The sequence below is a fragment of the Myxine glutinosa genome, chromosome 9 (assembly GCF_964187855.1).
Source record: "Myxine glutinosa chromosome 9, kmMyxGlut1.1, whole genome shotgun sequence".
NCBI lineage: Eukaryota > Metazoa > Chordata > Myxini > Myxiniformes > Myxinidae > Myxine > Myxine glutinosa.
The window spans coordinates 112,488,142-112,511,968 of record NC_136269.1 but is presented as its reverse complement, the minus strand read 5'-3'; the positions used below and the strand labels follow the sequence as shown (position 1 = coordinate 112,511,968).

At 48.3% G+C, this 23,827-nt stretch overlaps 2 protein-coding genes across 7 annotated transcripts in view; one reads left to right on the top strand and one right to left on the bottom strand.

The window, feature by feature from the left end:
- Positions 1–6,181, top strand: part of LOC137416536 (uncharacterized) — a 78,010-nt gene extending 71,829 nt beyond the window's left edge. For 4 of the 6 annotated variants that reach the window (XM_068102153.2, XM_068102151.2, XM_078784714.1 and 1 more), the window contains one exon: positions 3,985–6,181. In XM_068102153.2, coding sequence (XP_067958254.2) covers positions 3,985–4,356 — 372 coding nt within the window. In that variant the 3' untranslated portion in view covers positions 4,357–6,181. The remainder of the gene's footprint in view (positions 1–3,984) is intronic. The other 2 variants (XR_013624597.1, XR_013624596.1) reach the window with 1 other exon arrangement.
- Positions 1–23,827, bottom strand: part of LOC137416535 (E3 ubiquitin-protein ligase rnf168-like) — a 132,419-nt gene that overhangs the window by 38,101 nt on the left and 70,491 nt on the right. The window lies entirely within an intron of this gene.

Here is a 23,827-nt window from a genome sequence, read left to right as displayed (position 1 = left end):
CAGTGACACCGCTCAAAGCAAAAAGTGCATTCACTCCAAAGGAATTCCTTTACATCATAATTCCCAATTTTTAAGCAATCCGTGCACAATCCTAACATAATCAGAAAGCTTATAACCTCAAGCATCCAATGATATCCATAACTTTAACCAAAACCTTCATTTCGACAACTTTATTCATGAAAAACGCCATGACCTAGCAACTATCCAAGACCAATTCGAGACCATTGGCTTACAAGCTATATTTTTAAACATCAATAAATCAAAAACAACAAACCTCACAAAGACAAGACTTACCTTATTCTCCAGACAACCTTGTCTTTCCAAATATCCACATGTATCCGCAGGACCAATGCAGGAAACCTGTCTCGCAAAGGTCTAAACTCTAAACCCAACTCACATTCCCTGTTACTGGGTGCACAATCTCAACAAACCCAAACAAAATGGCGGCTTAAGAACCCAGTGATGTGGCAGTGGGCTGGCCAAGATGGCAGACCGCTATAACGTAGGCTGACAAAAATGGTGTTTTGACACACCCAAACATCCAGTTTTCATTCATACGCTCTCTTGGAGGTCAAGAAGTACACATGCAATGTTTTGGGCCACTAGGTTTCATGGTTTTGGAGTTATGGAGATACACCCACAAGAACCACCTTTAGAGGCCATTTTTCCCCACAGAGCAGGGGTTGGCCTTTTTTGGGCACCTTGGTCCCCTTTTTGAAGCAATGTTTTACGGCCGGATGCCTTTCCTGCCACCAACCCTGGTAGTCACCTCTTTCAACACACAGGGAATTACCAGTTAACTGGTACTCAATTTGTCGACATCGGAAGGATGACAGGCTGATTCAACCCCCCTGGCGTTAGTTCAGCGATCGACCGGGATTCGAACCCAGGATCCCAAGCCGGCACCCTAACCGCTAAGCCAACACCAGGCTTAAGAGACACACACACACAAACACACACTTTTATTATTATATATTTATTATTATTAAATAGTATTATATTTATTATTTTATATAATATATTATTATATTATTAGTATTTAATATTTATATATTATTTATTTTCATATATTTATTATATTTATAATTATATATTTATATTATTGTCACACGATTGCCCCTTGGTTAAGACCAGGGGATCGCGGATGGACTCGAGCTTACTTGGAGGCGTTTATCGCAATTGATAGCGGACCAATACACGAGGCAGGATGAACTCTGCCGACTTACCTTCACGGCCGCAGGCGTCTTCAACCTGAAATCAATTAATAACTCAACCAAGAACAGATGTAAAATGTACAAAAGGAATGATTTATTGAATGGAATCCGAGAACAAGGAAACGCGGCGGTAAATAAATAATGTTCCTCAATCTGGATCCCGCACACAGACTTCATATACAGGATGAATAGCAGAATAATAAAACAAGAAGACGTCATGCGGCGCACGATACTTGCAAAATCCACCCCCCACCCCCAAGAAAAAAAATTCCATTGATACAGCAAATTGTCCATTTCATAAAGATAAAAATTGACAATCTTGATCAAAGCTCAGGTCAACAGGAAGAAAAGTGACGATTTTTCAGATGAAAAATGATGATTTTGTAAGGTTGACCTTTGACCTTTTGACCTCAAAAAATATTTAGTTTCCCTATTTAGTGACTCAATGTGCAAATGCAGTTCAATTTTCAAGTCAATCGGAAGAATATTGAGGATTTTAAAAACTTGGCCTATGTTGACCTTTTGGCCTATGTTGACCTCAAAAATAGTTGGTGGTTGAATTCAGTGACCATATATGTAAATCCTCTTAGAATTTCAAGTCAAGCAAATGAAAATTGGTGATTTTAGAAATTCGGCCTATGTTGACCTTTTGGCCTGTGTTTACCTAAAATATAATACGTGGTTGAATTCAGTGACCAGATATGCAAGTTCCCTTCAAATTTCAAGTCAATCAGATGAAAATGGAGGATTTTAGAAATTCAGCCTATGTTAACCTTTTAACCTATATTCACCTAAAATATTATTTGTGGTTGAATCCAGTGACCAGGTATGCAAGTGATCTTCAAATTTCAAGTAAATTGTATGAAAATTGAGGATTTTAGAAATTTGACCTATGCTGACCTTTTGGCCTATGTTGACCTTTTGGTCTAGGTTGACCTCAAATATACTTGGTGGTTGAATTCAGTGACCAGATATGCAAGTCCTCTTCAAATTTCAAGTCAATCGGATGAAAATTGAGGATTTTAGAAATTTGGCAAAGTTGGTGACCTTTGGCCTATGTTGACCTTTTGACCCCAAAAACAATAGGCTTCTCAATTTGGATGACCTATACAACTTGGTGAAGTTTCGTGATGATCGGTTTCGAATTGTGATCTGTAGGCAGGTGACAAACAAACAGACAAACAGACAGACAGAAAGAACCACAAACGCAACCGACCAATATACTTGAAAAATCTTCGATTTTGCAAGTTATAAAATAAATGTCTCGTGTTTGTGAATGCGAGCTTATCTCAGTCTGGCAGTGTCAGGGATCGTCTGGCTCGAGCACATCGTCCGACGCCCGGTCGGCGGGAAGTAGGCCTCGTCTTTGGCGCGGAGCGGCCCTCGGCTCGCCCGCGCTAATGTCGTCAGCGCTCCAACGCAAGCCTCTCTCGTCGTTAGCACACTAACGCAAGGAAGATAATCGACGGCGTTCCTTCTCTCCACCGTCTTTCGAACTGCTCGTTCCTCCACCAAAGTCCGAAGCAAGAGAAGGCCCAGCGCGAAGGGACAGTCCGAAGCAAGAGAAGGCCCAGTGCAAAGGGACAGTCAGGAGCAAGAGGCCAAGGGAAGAGCTCAAGGTGGGAAGGGACCAGACGCGAGAAGAGAAAATGTCTTCCGCTCCAACTCTCTTGTTCGGCGTTCTCTGACGTCAGCCGGACCTCTCCACCAACCAGCGTGTCGCTTGGTACGTCCTCCTTCGCGCTCTCCACACCGACTGGCCGAATGTTCGCGCCTTCCGCACTGTTTGGCCGAGGTGTGATCGGTCGGTGGCCAATCAGTGTGTCGCTCCTTCACCTTCCTTCAATCAAGAGCCCTCCTGAGCATGGCTATTGCCTGCCTTGCACGATGTTTCATCGTCATGGTGGCGTACTGCGCGGCCGCTGCCTATTGGTTTTTCCGGTCAGTCATTGTAGGGGGGGTGGGGGGGGATTTAATTAGTGTGTGCACCAAGGACCTATCTAAGTGTCTATAAGAGTGCATTGCCATAAGGGACACAGGTATGTTCAGAGGGAACGACACACAATGGAGTTAGCATATTCCCTAATTCCAGTTACCAAGCCCCGCCCCCTTGTGGCGGGGACACTGATACACAGCTTACTCCAACATACGGGCTACAGGTCCTCTACTTATTTACATTGAGGTGGTTCCAGCTATCCACGACAGACGAAACATGATACCTACTCCGATCTACCTAAATATATATATGTCTACCCCAAAATTCATAACATTATATTTATTATTATTCTTTTATTATCTTACACTTTTTTATGCAGCCTGTGGCTGCTGATTGCATTATTACTGGGAATGTGGATGTGCCACTGATGCAGTGTCCCCTGTTACCAGCAAGCTGGTGCTCGTTTTGCTGACCTCGGCAGGATGACAGGCTGAGTCGATCCACCAAGTGTTATTTAACGGGAGACAGGAGCTCAACCTCAAGACCCTAAGATCTTATAGCAGCCACCTTAACCGTTAAGGTGGCAAGATCCTAAGCCAATATCATGGTTAAATATATTGTCAAACAACACCACAACTAAGGCAGTTCTGAACCACTTTCCCCCTTGCCATTAGCAGAGCGATTTTGGCTAAGCACATAGTATTTTGCATTATTTATTATTTGCTGGTGGTACAAGTCATTTGTTGATGGCCATTGTGCAAACGAAATGACAATATGCAATTTAAACAAAATGAAAGTCCTGTTTGCTTTGTTAACACACTCTTCTCTCGTCAGATGAGGAAGCCTGATCATCTGGGAAGTTTGCTCGAGCCCACAAAATCTGAATCGACCCATTTCATTGAAGAATTGAAGGACAACGTTTGGACTAACACACAACCATCGTTTAAGGCACCCCTCCAAAATGAGCCCCTAGAACAATGTGTGCCAGAACAATACAGAGAGAAGGCCTCAAACTTTCTGGGTGAAACTGATAAAAAAACCCTCACCATCGACCTACCATCTTCTACCTGCATGCAAGGTGGCAACCTGCAATACTGCTTGCTGGAATCCATGAATGTTGACACTCAGGGGGAACCAATATTTACCTGCTTTGGAAAGAACACAGATACCAGAGTATCATGTCTCATACCTATTGAGCCTACATAATCTGTTTGTTCAGTTATGTAGTTCTTTTAAGTTCTATATCTCATTTTACCAACTCAACTGCACTCACTTTTCCTTTTTTACCTCTTTGCCTTCTTGTGACCACAAACTGGGATTGGATGTCAACGATTATTGAAACGCGAGTGCCAGAATTGTCTGTCCATATTTATCACCATGGAACAGAGTGAGAATCAATTGAAACAACAAAGTGTTGAAAATTCCATGCATCGTATTTCAATGTCCAATAGGCAGGTTTGTACAAAAAAAAGTGATGCCGCACCGAGTTCAATGCTGTTGTCAAATGTGTAAATGGGGGCATGGAGAAGGTTAAAGTCTTTCTTTTGCTTGATTTAAAAGTTGTAACTCATTTAAATGTTACATCAAAACACAGGGTAATGATTCCATAAATAATACTGTAAAATGCCTTCAGAAAGTATTCACACCCCTTAACGTTTTCACATTTTGTTGTTACAGCCTGAAATAAAAATGGATTAAATTGAGATTTTTTTGTCACTGATCTGCACATAATACCCCATAATGTTAAAGTGAAATTTTTTCAGAAATTTTTTCAGAAATTTTTACAAATTAAAAAAAAATGGAAATGTCTTGAGTCAATAACTATTCAACCCCTTTGGTATGACACTCTAAATTGAGCTCAGGTGCATCCAATTTCCTTTGATCATCCTTGAAATGTCTACAACTTGATTGGAGTTCACCTGTGGCCAATTGAATTGATTGGACACAATTTAGAAAGAAACACACCTTTTAGAAACACATTTAGAAAGAATACAAGGTCCCAAAGTTGACAATGCATGTCAGAACAAAAACTCACCAATAAAGTGCAAACAACTGTCCGTAAAACTGAGATAGAATTGTGAGGAGGCATAAATCTGGGGAAGGGTATAAAACAATTTATAGAAGCTAGAGTGTTGAATGTTCTCAAGAGCACAGCGAGTTCCATCATTAGGAAATGGAAAGAATATGGAACTATCCAGAATCTTCCGAGAGCTGGCTGTCCGACCAAACTGAGAAACTCTCAGAGCATTAGGCAAAAGATTCTGTGGTCTAATCAGATGAAAATTGAACTCTTTGGCCTGAATGCAAAGCGCTACATCTGGTGGAACCGAGCACAGCTCATAACCCATCTAACACCATCCCTACCATGAAGCATGGTGGTTCAAGCATCATGCTATGGGGATGCTTTTCAGCAGCAGGACCTGGAAGACTTGTAAGGATAGAGGGAACAATGAATGGAGCCTAATACCAGCAAATCCTTAAGGAGAACCTACTCCCAACTGCAAAAGACTTTGAGCAAATGACAGAGCTCGAACAAATCTGTAAGGAAGAATGGGAGAAACTTCCCACATCCAGATGTGCAAAGCTAATACCGACATAACCAAGAAGACTCAAAGCTGTAATCACTGCAAAAGCGGCTTCCACAAACTATTTACTCAGGGGGTTGAATACTTATGTAAATTAGATATGTCTATATTTCATTTCTAATTGTTTTGTAAAAAGTTCTAAAAAATAATTCCACTCAGACATTATGGGGTATTATGTGTAGATCAGCAACAAAAAAAAAATCTCAAGTCAATCCATTTTAAATTCAGGCTGTGACACAACAACATGTGAAAAAAAGTCAAGGGGTGTGAATACCTTCTGGAGATACTGCAGACTGACCAAATTACAATGTATGATTGCGTGGTTTTTGACTTAGTGACATTTTGTTACAATTACTTACAGCCTACCATTTTCAAGTGCAATGAAACATTATAGCAAACACTGCCACTCAATCTCTTCTTCCCTGATAATATACAATGTCTTATCATTTTGTGGTTGGTAGCTTGTTTGAGCATGCATGTGGTCATTTTTCACAATCAGATTATTCAGGCCTGATTATTGCATGTCCACATCAAAATGACATCTAGAAAGCAGTTCAACATGTAAAGCAATTTACATTTTGTATCGCTATGATATGCCAGATCTGGATCCAGACCTTAACGAAAATCTACTCGGCTTGTTATTGTCACCGACCAACTCATCCACAAAGCTTCGTCCGAATCTGTCCACAATTTTTTGAGAGATTGTGCTATATATCGTTTTTGGCCCCATCTTTCAATGGTGATGAATCACTTAAAATTTCTCCTATCTGGATCCAGAACTTCACCACTATTGAATCGATTTGTCCTCGTCACCCAACCAACCACTCCAAAGGCACGTGGGGACCGAGTTTGAAGAAGAATCAGATTGTTTCTCATTAATGTTTTCCGAGTTTGCGAAAATTAAATAAAGCTCGAGGCACCGCACGTCGCACCAGGTGGGGGCCGAGTTTGAAAAAGAACAATAATTAATCAGAAGCAGGTTGTTTCTCCGTAATGTTTTTCTGAGGTTCCCAGTTGACCAGAGGTAAGCCTGTTAGCATAAATGATCTTCATAAACGCATTCCAAACACCCAGTTTTCATTCATGCAATCCCTTGGAGGTTGAGAAGTGTGCATGCAAAGATTGGGGCCTGCTAGGTTTAATGGTTTTGGAGTTATGGAGGAGACTAATGCACACACACCATTTTATTATATATACACTAGCTGAATGCACCCGGCGTTGCCCGGGTTCTTTTTGAATGAATTTAATCTTCTGTACACAGTGTTACGGATTCGGCCCTCGCTATGGTTGTTGTTATCATTGTTGGTTCTAGATATTATGCTTATTGTGACTTAAGGGAAAGGGTTGTGGTGGTTAAAAGATTTAAAAGCGCTGCTGGTAAAATGTGGCTGGAAATCCGGATCGTGACCGGAAGAGGTGGAGGGAAGAGAAGGAGGCGGGAGGAGATTGAAAAGAGACGTGGTTGTTGAAGCTCCGGCCCGAGCGTTCAACGTACAGTGCTAGTGAACTTTGCGTCCTTGAAGGGAAGTTTGGGCGATAAGAAATATCGCCGGAGTGCGTGGAGCCTGTGTCATCGGGTATTCTCATTGAGGTTCCGGAGGATCCGGGCCTCAAAGTCCGGGTTGGAGTGAAAACCGTCCGCCATCTTCGCCACGCAAGCAACCTGCAGTGAACAGGTTTTTGTCGTGTCGGCTGGGCATTATTCCCCGGTGGTTTGCCGGGGACGGCTGTGCCAGAAAAGGGCACATGATAATTATACGGAGGCTCGTGGATTGAACCGCAACGTGTACGTCGGAGCGCGTCTTTGTGAGGTTCCTTTCCACCGCTGTGTTGCTGGGTGCTGAGCACGTGACCTCAGGGTCGTCTCGCTTGCCTACGCCTCAATTGACCATCGGGCCTTGACTCCCCGATCGCGGGAGCGCACAGAAACATTGGGACTTCGCCTTGGAGGGGTGCAGAGACATTGCGGGAGGTGCCGTGAATGTGGGGTTGAGGGGCTTGACAAGGATATCATCGTAAGATTTGAAAGTAGTGGTGATTGCCCCCATTGTTGTATGGCTCTTTGTGTGTGATTTATAATATACTAGGGCATGCCCGTACTATATATAAGCTAGGACGTGCCCGTACGTGGGTGCCCGTTCCTTGCCAAAAAAAATAATAATAATAATTTGTGTAGGGGTGTGTGTGTGTAAACATCCTAGGGCGTGCCCGTACGTGGGTGCAAAAAAACATGCGTGCAAACAACAACAACAAAAAAAAAACTTTGAAACCACGTGGCAGTAACGACCACAGAACCCCCCCCCCCCCTCTATTTACATGAATGGTTTGGTCCATTCGCAACGACCACAGAACCCCCCCCTCTATTTACATGAAATGGTTTGGTCCAAAGCGAACGGCTTGCGGTGTTTGGTAAAGAAATCGCCATAGCTCGGTAACTACTTGTCCGATTAATTTCAAACCTTGAAAAGGCACATCCTCGGGTCCCCAGCAATATACCTGGCAAGTTTCAAGTATATCGGACCGGTAGTTGTCGAGAAACAGCGGTCACAGACAAACATACACACATACACACATACACACAGAGATTAATGGAATTATAGATAGATTATTGTTTGTTTATAACCTGGTGTGGTTACATTATTGATTTGACTGTTTCATTTTCTGGTTCCATTGAGGGTTTCATTATTTGCTGGATTTCAACCAAGGATAACACATCTTTCTGCCGGGGACCCTCTCGGGGTTCGGAGGTCCACCGAGACCAGAGGTAAGGGGGGGACCCCGTAGCAATAGATCTTACTATAATTCTACAGCTATAATTCAGCTTTTACTCACGGCCGTAGAGGATTGACTACTATAATTCAGCTCAGCTTTTAATTGCGAAATGTGCCCAGCCCGGCCGAGGCAGCCTCGACCGGCCTCACCACCTAGCCTATAACCTTTCCAGGGCCCGTCCCGACATTTTTTGTTTCAGAGGTTGCCTCCTATCTGTCACCATTCAGGAGATTAGCGCGTGCAGACAAACAAACAAAAACTTTCTTTTACATATAATTATATAATAATAATAATAGATAGAAGATTATATATATATATACAGGGTGATTGAAAAGTAACTCCCTATTTTAAAATATTTAGAAATTATTTATTTATTGTAATATTTTTCTCAAATTTTTAGTGTTTGTTCCTTAATGTATGAGAATTTAATCTGTGTTGGTTTTTTTTCAGATTATTTTTTGTTTGAAATTCGGAAGCCCTACAAACATGGCTGGACGTCTTACCCTGCAGGAGTGTGCCCAGCTAGTGGTATGAAGATTGGTCTGATCTCTTTAAAAATATCCTCTGGTCTGATGAAGCGGTATTTCACATCGGTGGGTTTGTGAACCGTCACAACTGCTATTACTGGACAGAAGATCCTCTTGTTATTTCTGAAAAAACGCAATATCGGCCCAAGGTAACGGTGTGGTGTGGAATGACTTCGGAAAGGATTGTAGGTCCCTTCATTCTTCGGGATACCATGAATGCCAAAAGGTACCTCACCATGCTGCAAGACGAAATCTGGCCAATTATCAGTGCTTCGGAGAATGTTGAAGATTTGATTTTCATGCAAGATGGCGCTCCTCCACATTTTGCTATTGTTGTTCGTGAATGGCCGAATGCCCACTTCCCTGGGAGATGGATGGGTCGTCGTGGTCCGTATGAGTGGCCAGCCAGGAGCCCTGACTTAACACCATGTGACTTTTTTCTTTGGGGTTGGGTAAAAGAGCAAGTCTACTGTACCAAACCAACGACTTTGGAAGAACTTGAAGGGCGAATACGAGACGTTATGTCTTCCATCCCACAAGAGTTCCTGGTGAAATCATTTGACGCGGTTCCCGGGCGGCTTGAGAAGCTGGTGGCGAATTCTGGTGCCCATATCGAATTTTAAATAAAACTTAATGCTATACGCTTTCTTCTTATATCCATTTCTTGTAAAAACTATTGTTAAGAAATAAATTATAAGTATTTTAAAATAGGGAGTTACTTTTCAATCACCCTGTATATATATATATATTGTTACGGGGTCCCCCCTTACCTCTGGTCTCGGTGGACCTCCAAACCCTGAGAGGGTCCCCGGCAGAAAGATGTGTTATCCTTGGTTGGAATCCAGCAAATAATGAAACCCTCAATGGAACCAGCAAATGAAACAGTCAAATCAATAACGCAACCACACCAGGTTATAAACCAACAATAAAATATTATAAATCACACACAAAGAGCCATACAACAATGGGGGCAATCACCCCTACTTTCAAATCTTACGAGGATATCCTTGTCAAGCCCCTTAACCCCACTCTCACGGCACCTCCCCCAATGTCTCTGGTCCCCTCCAAGGCGAAGTCCCAATGTCTCTGTGCGCTCCCGCGATCGGGGAGTCAAGGCCCGAAGGTCAATTGAGGCGTAGGCGAGCAAGACGACCCCAAGGTCACGTGCTCAGCACCCAGCACCACAGCGGTGGAAAGGTACCTCACAAAGACGAGCTCCGACGTACACGTTGCGGTTCAATCCGCGAGCCTCCGTATAATTCTCACGTGCCCCTTTCTGGCACAGCCGTCCCCAGTCAAACCCACCCCCCCCCCCCGACCCACCCCCCTGGGGAATAATGCCCAGCCGACACGACAAAAAAACCTGTTCACTGCCGGTTGCTCGCGTGGCGAAGATGGCGGACGGCTTTCACTCCAACCTGGGCTTTGAGGCCCGGATCCTCCGGAACCTCAATGAGAATACCCGACGACACAGGCTCCACGTACTCCGGCGATATTTCTTATCGTCCGAACTTCCCTTCAAGGACGCAAAGTTCACTCGACGGTACGTCGAACGCTCGGGCCGGAGCTTCAACAACAACGTCTGTTTCACGATCCCCTCGCCTCTCTCTCCCTCTTTGCTCCACCTCTTCCGGTCACGATCCGGATTTCCGGCCACATTTTACCCGGAGCGCTTTTAAATCTTTTAACCACCACAACCCTTTCCCTTAAGTCACAATAAGCATAATATCTAGAACCAACAATAACAACAACCATAACGAGGGCCGAATCCATAACAATATATATAATCTTCTATCTATTATGATTATATAATTATACACACACACACACACACACACACACACACACACACACACACACACACACACACACACACACACACACACACACACACACACACACACACACACACACACACACACACACACAAGTGGTATGAAGTACAATTACCCTCACATGGTGAAGCCGAGACTTATAAGGATAATTGAACGATCACTGTTTTGCACAAGCCATATAATGTATACATATAATGTAGATTTTACCTTGTGTTCTCCTTATTTTCACAATAAAAGTTTGTTGAAAATTTTATAAAATGTCAAATGGTAAAAAAGTTATCACCTGGACAGACACACTGAAACTCAATGGTAATTAAATAAATAAACACGGAAGTGATTACCATTAGTCCCAAATGGGAGAGAAGCTTGTCTCGATGGAGGAGATTGTAGCATAGTTGGGGTTCATCGAGTGATGAAGTTGATTTTCCAATTGGAATTGATGGGATATTATGGGCAAGTGGCAGCTAAAAAGACTGATAACATGGTTGTATTCGTGCAGTGAAAACTATGTGGGATGAATTGATGAAAAACGTTCAATTAATTTTTGTCCAGTAAAAGGACCCTTAAAACCCTTTTATACCCTAAGTGTGCAAATTGTGTAAAGTGTCGAAGAGGTCTAAAAAGCGTGAAGGTCTAAAAGTGTCATAAAAGAAACTACAGGTCTAAGGGGATTAAACTTATATAGGGTCTATGGGATATAAATGGTACATTGCAATTGCAGTTAGGGTCTAAAAAGTCTAAGCGATCTGAAGGGTCTAAAGACCTGAAGGATAGGGAAGAAAGTGTTGAAATTGTTTAAAGGGTCTTAAAAGGTCAAACAGCTCACAGGTTTATGGTTTACTATCTTAATTCCTGCCATGAGGCCATGACATTAGAACGCCCTCTCGCAGAATTCCTCTATTTAGGAGACTTAAATGTACACCACATGGATTGGTTGGGGGAGTTGAAGCTCTTACATTTTCCATTCTCAATGATTTGGAACAAATTATCACCCACCCTATTAGACCAGGAGCCCAGAAGGTTTATTCAAGTGAAAAGCGCCGAAGCAACTGACCACGTGGGTTGAAAGGGTTCTACCCCCACATCACAAAAATGCATTGCTGCCGGGTCAGGGCCGGTGCCTTCCCGCCCAAAATAGGGACGCCATTACCGAAAATCCTATTTTCATCAATATCTGGAAAACTATACATGGCAGTATCACAAATCTGGTGTCTACACCCATGTTTTCATGGTCAATCATTATAAAAATGCATTTCTCCTTAGCCAGGGTTGTGTCTTTCCCACCCAAAAGCACCCAAAGTGCCCACAGTAAGGAAACCATTGCTGAAAATCCTATTTCCCCTCAATATCTGGACAACTATACATGGGAGTATCACAAATCTGCTGTCTACACCCATGTTTCATGTCTACACCCATGTCACATGGTGATCTGACTCTGATAGGAACATTTCAGGATGAAATACATAGTTTATAAGCACTACAATAATTTTCTCAATGTAATGATTATCCATGAAAACTTAGGTGTAGATACCCAATTTGTGTTCTTATCACGCATTAGTTCTTACTTCACATAGGATGTCCTCTATGGCTTTCCGTAGTTTTGAAAAAAGTCATAGCAACTGCTTTGCAATGGTCACAGCAACAGCTAATACACCAGATTTTATTGAATTTTTGGTCAGTAATAATGGCTGAACAACTTTTGGGAAATAAGAGCATTGTTGAAATGTTCTCATATGACTATTTTAAAAGCTATGACCTTTTCTTGGGTTTTGAACAGCATGGTGATCAATTTTGCCATGAAGGATATAAGCTTACAAATAAAAATTGTAACTAGAATGTTTCTTTGTTAAATACTTTTTAACGAGCTTTTTTTTTCAATTAAGTCTGAACAGTGAGCTACAAAAGATGATATGTGTAGTGAAATCGTATTCGTACTGAACCCGGGGTGATGCTCGCTGCTCGTTGACACCGCTAGGGGCGTGACTATAAGACCCGCTGCTGCGGACGGTGCTCCGAGACTTCTCCTGTGACACGTTACATCTGGTAGACTCGCTAACGGTACGCCTGCATAGAATATCCAGCTTGCTTGCATTGAATGTTATGAATGGTCCCATGTGATGTCACATCGTATACTTATTGTATTTCCTGCTTTACAGGATGATGTTATGATGTAAATGCAATTAAACCACCCTGTAGTGAAATCGTATTCGTACTGAACCCGGGGGGATGCTCGCTGCACGTTGACACCGCTAGGGGCGTGACTATAAGACCCGCTGCTGCGAACGGTGCTCCAGAGACTTCTCCTGTGACATGTTACATCGGTAGCCTCGCTAACGGTACGCCTGTAGAGAATATCCAGCTTGCTTGCATTGAATGATACTAGGGCATGCCCGTACTATATATATATCTAAAATTATATCCCCCCCCCCCCCCTCTATTTACATGCAATGGTTTGGTCCAAAGCGAACGGCTTGCGAGTACGGTGACAATCCCCCCCCCCCCCCCTCTATTTACATGAAATGGTTTGGTCCAAAGCGAACGGCTTGCGAGTACGGTGACAATCCCCCCCCCCCTCTATTTACATGAAATGGTTTGGTCCAAAGCGAACGGCTTGCGAGTACGGTGACAATCCCCCCCCCCCCCCCCCCCTCTATTTACATGAAATGGTTTGGTCCAAAGCTAACGGCTTGCGGAGTTTGGTAAAGAAATCGCCATATCGTGCACAAACGCGCAGGAAAGCGAAAGAATCGCAAATTAGTTTAAATTAGTTTTAAAACATAGTTTAACGCCCGAGCGAGTTTAACGCAATCGCAAATCGCATCGCAAAGCGAAAGAATCGCAAATTAGTTTTAATTAGTTTTAAAACATAGTTTAACGCCAACATAGCGCCAACATAGTTTGCCGACGGGAAATAAATGAATACGCTCTCAAATGTGCCGTCCGAGGCAGAGTCTGTTCGCCACGTTCGGCACACGTGATAGCTCGCTGCTCTCTGATTGGTTGAATCGTTTTTTGGACATAGCTCGGTAACTACTTCTCCGATTAATTTAAAACCTTGAAAAGGCACATCCTCGGGTCCCCAGCAATATACCTGGCAAGTTTCAAGTATATCGGACCGGTAGTTGTCGAGAAACAGCGGTCGCATACAGACACACACACACACACACACACACACAGAGATTGCTGGAATTATAGATAGACTAGGGCATGCCCGTACTATATATATATATCTAAAATTATATCCCCCCCCCCCCCTCTATTTACATGAAATGGTTTGGTCCATGAAATGTTTTGGTCCATTCACAACGCCAAAGCGAACGGCGAACGGTTTACATGAAATGGTTTGGTCCATGAAATGTTTTGGTCCATTCGCAACGCCAAAGCGAACGGCGAACGGCTTGCGAGTACAGTGACAATCCCCCCCCCCCCCCCCCTCTATTTACATGAAATGGTTTTAATTAGTTTTAAAACATAGTTTAACGCCAACATAGCGGCAACATAGTTTGCCAACGTGAAATAAATGAATACGCTCTCAAATGTGCCATCCGAGGCAGAGTGTGTTCGCCACGTTCGGCACACGCGATAGCTCGCTGCTCTCTGATTGGTTGAATCGTTTTTTGGACATAGCTCGGTAAGTAATTGTCCGATTAATATGAAACCTTGAAAAGGCACATCCTCGGGTCCCCAGCAATATACCTGGCAAGTTTAAAGTATATCGGACCCGTGGTTGTCGAGAAACAGCGGTCACAGACAAACAAACAAACAAACACACATACAGAGATTACTGGAATTATAGATAGATGAATGGACCCATGAGATGTCGCATCGTATACTTATTGTGTATTTCTACTTTACAGGATAATGTGATGATCTAAATGCAATTAAACCAAACCGTTGGACTAAAGTTGTGTGGACCTGAATGGTTTTACACAACACTTAATTGCATTTAAGATCTACAGACATGGCTGGCAACAAGACGCTGATGGTGTCCGTCTTCAGCGCCGACCCACAAGCCACGGACGGAGGCTTGCAGCTGAAGCACTGGCTCCGACAACTGGAGCATCTCTTTGATGAGCCTGAGACCGCTCCGACGGCTGCCGCGAAGCTAGCAACTTTACATTCAAAAATCGACTACCGGGTCTACAACGCTATCGCTCAATGCGCGACGTATGATCTTTCCATCGCGGAGCTCAAACGGCTATACATAAAGGAAAAAAGCCCGGTGTATGCACGTTATTTGCTGCAAACGCGACGTCAGCAACCCAACGAAGCAATGGACCATTACGCCCAGGAGCTCCGGCAGCTTTTGCTGGACAGCGTCAGGGAGCCACGGACTCCCGCGCAGGCTCAGGATGATCGTCTTTTAGATGCCTTCATTGCAGGGGTCTCCTCCCAGGAACTAAGGCTCAAACTCTTGGAGAAGACCGACCTGACCTTCGCTACGGCGCTCGAGCAAGCGACAGTATATACCGAAGCGCGGATGCAATCGAACGCCTATGATCGCACGTGCCTTTTGGCGGGCACCACACTACACGCCCGGCCGGAGAGTGCTACCGTCGAGGACGCGGATCCGCTCGCTGAACTCCGGGATGCTCCGGAGGATGACCCAGCCCTGACGGCTGCCGTTACGACCAGCAGACCCAAGGCCTTGCGCGGGGCCGCATGCTTTTTCTGTGGAGGGCCTCGTCATGCCCGGGTCGTGTGTCCGGCACGTGACGCTAAATGCCATTTGTGCTCGCTAAAGGGACATTACGCGAAAGTGTGCAAGAAAACGGCACGCGGCTCACGGCACTTTGACTCGCGCAGTCGCGGTCGCGCGGGTGCAGCGACCTTGAACGGGCTCATAGCGGAGCCCGCGAGCCAAGCCCGACACCCGGCGCCTTACCCGACTTCGAAGGGGAGGGCCCCTCTCTGCGGCCCCCTGGGCGATCAGACGTCCTTGGCGGGTGTCACCGGACAGCCACCACCGTCTCATTCTCCATCGGGCACAAAGGCCGTGTCCTTGGCCAAACTCCGGGCCACGCAAGGGGCTTTGAAACCTCGCCAAGCCCCTCGTACTCCTCGAGTCGTCCACGAGTTAACAGCGGCCCACGCCCCGACAAAAGAGTTACGGGAGCTTTCAAATACTACGGAGGCCTTTTGTCAAAGCGGCCAAAAATGTCAAAAGGCGATTTCGAATACTACGGAAGCCTTTTGTCAAAGCGGCCAAAAATGTCAAAAGGCGATTTCGAATACTACGGAAGCCTTTTCCTGCCAAAAATGTCAAAAGGCGATTTCGGATACTACGGAAGCCTTTTCCTGCCAAAAGTGTCAAAAGGCGATGTCAAATACTACGGAGGCCTTTTCTCGTCAGAATTGTCAGATTTTGAATCGCGAAACACCGGAATGCTGGGGAAAGCCCTCTGATGACGATAATGGATTCCCCATGGTCAACGCAGACTCCGGCCACGACCGCAAAACTGCTGCTGGTGTAGGATCCACCCGCGAGGCTGGTCCGACCCATTCGGGGGGCTCAGTCCCGCTCCCAGCAGCCTCGTCTGGCCTGGCTCAAGCCCTTATTCCCCTTATGGTTGAGGGCCATTGTGTTCGGGCCTTGGTGGATACAGGATCTACGGATAGTTTTATCGACCAGCGACTTGTGCTCAGGCATGGATGGCGGATCTGGCGGTCTACGAGACGGATCTTCATGGCTTCCCAGGGACTTCGGCTCAGCACGAAGGGGGAATGCCGATTGAAACTCATGCTAAAGGGACGGGTTTTCCCTGATGTACACCTTATGGTTTTACCCGCATTATGTGCTGATATTCTGTTAGGACACGATTTTCTTAAGCTGCATGGACGTCTGGTAATGGAGTTTGGTGGGCCTGACACTCTTGTTGTGGGGGCGGACGACACGCTAGCGGTGTGCGCCCTAGCGCAAATGGACGTCCAGCCGCTTTCGCTGTTCCCCAATCTAACCTCCGACTGCACCCCTGTCGCGGTAAAATCACGACGCTACTCTCGCGCTGACATGCAATTCATTGCGGACGAAACGGCTCAGCTCTTGAAAGACGGCATCATAGAACCTAGTAGGTCGCCGTGGCGCGCCCAGGTCTTGGTGGTGCGCAGCGAGGCCCATCGCAAACGCATGGTAATCGACTATTCCCAAACGATTAACCGCTTTACACAGCTGGATGCCTACCCCGTTCCGGGGATGGACGCGCTAGTGCAACAGGTGTCCCAGTATTCGGTCTATAGCACTCTCGATCTCCGTAGTGCGTACCACCAGATCCCTATCTCTAGGGTGGATCGTATCTATACCGCTTTCGAGTCGGGGCAGCGGTTGTACCAATTTACGCGATTGCCTTTTGGGGTAACGAACGGGGTCGCTTGTTTCCAGAGGGCCATGGATGACCTCGTTGCGCGGGAGCACTTAACCGATGTTTTCGTCTACCTCGATAATCTTACGGTTTGTGGATATGACCAAGGGCACCATGATGCTAATCTGAAGCGCTTCCTTGAGGTCGCGCAGCGGTATCACTTAACTATGAACGAGGATAAGTGCCAATACTCCCTACGCACGATAGATCTTCTGGGGTACACCGTGACCCATGGCTCTGTCGCTCCGGATAAGGAGCGTCTGCGACCTTTGCTCGACATGGCCCCTCCCTGCGATCGGGCGTCCCTGAAGCGCGCCCTTGGGCTGTTCGCCCATTACTCCAAATGGGTGCAAAGTTTCTCCGTGAAACTTCGCCCCCTTGTGGCCTGCGACACCTTTCCCCTGAGTTCGGCCGCATTGACGGCCTTTGAAGGCCTTCAGACCGACATCGCCCGAGCCGCCGTGGCGACCATCGACAAGAGCGGCTCGTTCGTCCTCGAAAGTGACGCCTCGGATCAGGCCATCGCGGCGACCCTCTCCCAAGGGGGGCGTCCCGTGGCTTTCTTTTCACGGACTCTTACCACCGCTGAGCGGAGGCACTCGTCCGTTGAAAAGGAAGCGTATGCGATCATCGAGTCTATTCGGCGATGGCGCCCGTACCTACTCGGGCGGAGCTTCCAAATCATCACGGACCAGCAAAGCGTTGCGTTCATGTACGACACCTTACACGCCCAGCGCATTAAGAACGAGAAAATCACTCGCTGGCGTATCGAACTCGCCGACTTCTGTTACACCATCAAATATCGCCCGGGGAAGGATAACCAGGCCGCCGATGCCTTATCACGCCCGGCTACATGTGCTGGTATCACCTCTTTGGAGGGCCTACGGGTGCTGCATGCCACTGCGGGCCATCCCGGCGTAACGCGTTTCGCTCATTTCGTGCGGAGTGGGAATCTCCCTTACTCGATTGACGATATCCGCCGTATCTGTCGCGACTGCGCTATCTGCGCGGAAATCAAACCGCGTTTCTATAACCCTCCCATGGGGACTCTGGTGAAGGCTACACGCCCGTGGGAACGCTTGGCGATGGATTTCAAGGGCCCATTGCCGGTGTCGAGCGGCTCTCGCTGTCTGCTCACTATCGTTGATGAGTACTCGCGATTCCCCTTTGCTTATACGTGCGCGGACATGACTGCTGCCACGGTGATGCGATGCTTACAGAACTTGTTCTCAATGTTCGGTTACCCGGCCTATGTCCATACCGACCGGGGTGCGGTCTTCTTGTCTCAGGAGGTGCGCAGCTATCTGCTCCAAAATAACATTGCGTCTAGTTACACCACGCCGTACAGACCCCAGGCTAATGGGCAGATCGAACGCTTCAACGGGATTATCTGGAGGGCCGTCATGCTCCACCTCCGGACCCTCGGCCGGGGCCTCGATAAATGGGCTTGGTCGCTACCTGCGGCGTTGAACTCGATCAGGGCTCTTCTGAGTACGGCAACCAACCAAACTCCCCACGAGCGACTTTTCCACCACCCCAGGAGCTCGGGGTGTATACGGTCTTTGCCCAGTTGGCTCGCTGGGCCCGGGCCGGCCTACCTTAAACGGGCGGTTCGCGCGAGCAAGTACGACCCCCTAGTGGACAAAGTGCAGATTCTCCAGGCTAATCCTGAGCATGCTCGTGTGATGACGGCTGATGGCCGTGAGACTACTGTCTCCGTCCGTCACCTTGCCCCTTGTGGGGTCGACAACCTAAGTAGGGAATCGGACGAACCGATCAAACCCATCTATGAGTCTATGGCCTCTCCCGACGCTCCCATCTCCGAAAGTCTACCGACCCTCCCCTCGCCGAGACTACCTGGGCCCGACGACTTGGAGTTACCCCCTTCGTCACCCGACCCTGTTGGCACCTCTGACGCCGGGGACACAGGGATACGTGATGCCGTACCTGGGGAATTTCGGACGCGTGCTGGCAGGGAAATTCGCCGCCCGGCCCGATACGGTTGGGTCGACTGATATTCCGCACCCTATTCGAGCTGCGCTCGCTGTTAGCCGCGCGGCCGTATAATTCTGACGGGGGGCGAATGTAGTGAAATCGTATTCGTACTGAACCCGGGGGGATGCTCGCTGCACGTTGACACCGCTAGGGGCGTGACTATAAGACCCGCTGCTGCGAACGGTGCTCCAGAGACTTCTCCTGTGACATGTTACATCGGTAGCCTCGCTAACGGTACGCCTGTAGAGAATATCCAGCTTGCTTGCATTGAATGATATGAATGGACCCATGAGATGTCGCATCGTATACTTATTGTGTATTTCTACTTTACAGGATAATGTGATGATCTAAATGCAATTAAACCAAACCGTTGGACTAAAGTTGTGTGGACCTGAATGGTTTTACACAACACACCCGTTGGACTAAAGTTGTGTGGACCTGATTGGTTTTCCCACAACACTTAATTGCATTTATATCTACCGACATGGCTGGCAACAAGACGCTGGCGGTTGCCGTATTCTGCGCCGACCCGCAAGCCCCGGATGGTGGCTTGCAACTGAAGCACTGGCTCAGAACATTGGAGAATCATTTTGACGAGCCTGAGACCGCGCAGACGGCTGCCGCAAAGCTAGCAACACTTCATTCAAAAATCGACTACCGGGTGTACAACTCCATCGCTCAATGCGCGACGTATGACCTCTCGATCGCGGAGCTAAAACGGCTGTACATAAAGGAAAAAAGCCCGGTGTATGCACGATATTTGCTGCAAACGCGACGTCAGCAACCCAACGAGGCGATGGACCACTACGCCCAGGAGCTCCGGCAGCTCTTGCTGGACAGCACCAGGGAGCCACGGACTCCCGCGCAGTCTCAGGATGATCTTCTTTTAGATGCCTTCATTGCAGGGGTCTCCTCCCTGGAACCAAGGCTCAAGCTCTTAGAGAAAACCGATCTGATCTTCGCTACGGCACTCGAGCAAGGGAAAGTATACACCGAAGCGCGGATGCAATCGAACACCTATGATCGCACGCGCCTCTTGGCGGGCACTACACTACACGCCCGGCCGGAGAGTGCTACCGCCGAGGACGCGGACCCGCTCGCGGAACTCCGGGATGCTCCGGAGGAAGACCCAGTCCTGACGGCTGCCGTTACGACCAGACCCAAGGCCTTACGCGGGGCCGCATGCTTTTTCTGTGGGGGGCCACGCCATGCCCGGCCCGTGTGTCCGGCTCGAGACGCTATATGCCATTTGTGCTCGCAAAAGGGACATTACGCGAGAGTGTGCAGGAAAACGGCACGCGGCTCATTGAATCGCGCGGTCGCGGTCGCGCGGGCGCGGCGACCTTGAATGGGCTCATTGCGGAGCCCGCGAGCCGAGCCCGAAACCCGGCGCCTTACCCGACTTCGAAGGGGAGGGCCCCTCTCTGCGGGCCCCTGGGCGCTCAGACGTCCTTGGCGGGCGTCACCGGACAGCCACCACCGTCTCATCCTCCATCGGGCACGAAGTACGTGTCCTTGACCAAACTCCGGGCCATGCAAGGGGCTTTGAAGCCTCGCCAAGCCCCAGCGGAACGTTGTCCTCGTGTCGTCCACGAGCTAACGGTGGCCCTCGCCCCGAAAAAGGCGATTTCGAATACTACGGAGGCCTTTTTCTGCCAAAAGTGTCAAAAGGCGATTTCGAATACTACGGAGGCCTTTTTCTGCCAAAAGTGTCAAAAGGCGATTTCAAATACTACGGAGGCCTTTTCCCGTCAGAATTGTCAGATTTTGAATCGCGAAACACCGGAATGCTTGGGAAAGCCCTCTGATGGCGTTAATGGATTCCCCATGGTCAACGCAGACTCCGGCCACGACCGCAAAACTGCTGCTGGCATAGGATCCACCCGCGAGGCTTATCCGACCCATTCGGGGGGCTCAGTCCCGCTCCCAGCAGCCTCGTCTGGCCTGGCTCAAGCCCTTATTCCCCTCATGGTTGAAGGCCATTGTGTTCGGGCCTTGGTGGATACACGGTCTACGGATAGTTTTATCGACCAGCGACTTGTGCTCAGGCATGGATGGCGGATCTGGAGGTCTACGAGACGGATCTTCATGGCTTCCCAGGGGCTTCGACTCAGCACGAAGGGGGAATGCCCAATGAAACTCGTGCTAAAGGGACGGGTTTTCCCTGATGTACACCTTATGGTTTTACCCGCATTATGTGCTGATATTCTGTTAGGACACGATTTTCTTAAGCTGCATGGACGTCTGGTAATGGAGTTTGGTGGGCCTGACACGCTTGTTGTGGGGGCGGACGACGCGCTTGCGGTGTGCGCCCTAGCGCAAATGGACGTCCAGCCGCTTTCGCTGTTCCCCAATCTAACCTCCGACTGCACCCCTGTCGCGGTGAAATCACGGCGCTACTCTCGCGCAGACATGCAATTCATTGCGGACGAAACGGCTCAGCTCTTGAAAGACGGCATCATCGAACCTAGTAGGTCGCCGTGGCGCGCCCAGGTCTTGGTGGTGCGCAGCGAGGCCCATCGCAGACGCATGGTAATCGACTATTCCCAAACGATTAACCACTTTACACAGCTGGATGCCTACCCCCTTCCGGGGATGGACGCGCTGGTGCAACAGGTGTCCCAGTATTCGGTCTATAGCACTCTCGATCTCCGTAGTGCGTACCACCAGATCCCTATCTCTAGGGCGGATCGTATCTATACCGCATTTGAGTCGGGGCAGCGGTTGTACCAATTTACGCGATTGCCTTTTGGGGTAACGAACGGGGTCGCTTGTTTCCAGAGGGCCATGGATGACCTCGTTGCGCGGGAGCACTTAACCGATGTTTTCTTCTACCTCGATAATCTTACGGTTTGTGGATATGACCAAGGGCACCATGATGCTAATCTGAAGCGCTTCCTTGAGGTCGCGCAGAGGTATCACTTAACTATGAACGAGGATAAGTGCCAATACTCCCTACGCACGATAGATCTTCTGGGGTACACCGTGACCCATGGCTCTGTCGCTCCGGATAAGGAGCGTCTGCGACCTTTGCTCGACATGGCCCCTCCCTGTGATCGGGCGTCCCTGAAGCGCGCCCTTGGGCTGTTCGCCCATTACTCCAAATGGGTGCAAAGTTTCTCCACGAAACTTCGCCCCCTCGTGGCCTGCGACACCTTCCCCCTGAGTCCGGCCGCATTGGCGGCCTTTGAAGGCCTTAAGGCCGACATCGCCCGAGCCGCCGTGGCGACAATCGACGAGAGCGGCTCTTTCGTCCTCGAAAGTGACGCCTCGGATCAGGCCATCCCGACCCTCTCCCAAGGGGTGCGTCCCGTGGCTTTCTTTTCACGGACTCTTACCACCGCTGAGCGGAGACACTCGTCCGTTGAAAAGGAAGCGTATGCGATCGTCGAATCTATTCGGCGATGGCGCCCGTACTTACTCGGGCGGAGCTTCCAAATCATCACGGACCAGCAAAGCGTTGCGTTCATGTACGACACCTTACACGCCCAGCGCATTAAGAATGAGAAAATCACTCGCTGGCGTATCGAACTCGCCGACTTCTGTTACACCATCAAATATCGCCCGGGGAAGGATAACCGGGCCGCCGATGCCTTATCACGACCGGCTACATGCGCGGGTATCACCTCTTTGGAGGGCCTACGGGTGCTGCATGCCACTGCGGGCCATCCCGGCGTAACGCGTTTCGCTCATTTTGTGCGGTGTGGCAATCTCCCATACTCGATTGACGATATCCGCCGTATCTGTCGCGACTGCGCTATCTGCGCGGAAATCAAACCGCGTTTCTATAACCCTCCCATGGGGACTCTGGTTAAGGCTACGCGCCCGTGGGAACGCTTGGCGATGGATTTCAAGGGCCCATTGCCGGTGTCGAGCGGCTCTCGCTGTCTGCTCACTATCGTTGATGAGTACTCGCGATTCCCCTTTGCTTATACGTGCGCGGACATGACTGCTGCCACGGTGATGCGATGCTTACAGAACTTGTTCTCAATGTTCGGTTACCCGGCCTATGTCCATACCGACCGGGGTGCGGTCTTCTTGTCTCAGGAGGTGCGCGGCTATCTGCTCCAAAATAACATTGCTTCTAGTTACACCACGCCGTACAGACCCCAGGCTAATGGGCAGATCGAAGGCTTCAACGGGATTATCTGGAGGGCCGTCATGCTCAACCTCCGGACCCTTGGCCGGGGCCTCGATAAATGGGCTTGGTCGCTACCTGCGGCGTTGAACTCGATCAGGGCTCTCCTGTGTACGGCAACCAACCAAACTCCCCACGAGCGACTTTTCCACCACCCCAGTAGCACGGGGTGTATACGGTCTTTGCCCAGTTGGCTCGCTGGGCCCGGGCCGGCCTACCTTAAACGGGCGGTTCGAGCGAGCAAGTACGACCCCCTAGTGGACAAAGTGCAGATTCTCCAGGCTAATCCTGAGCATGCTCGTGTGATGACGACTGATGGCCGTGAGACTACTGTCTCCGTCCGTCACCTTGCCCCTTGCGGGGTCGCCGACCTGAGTAGGGAATCGGACGAACCGATCGAACCCATCTATGAGACTATGGCCTCTCCCGACGCTCCCATCGCCGAAAGTCTACCAACCCTTCCCTC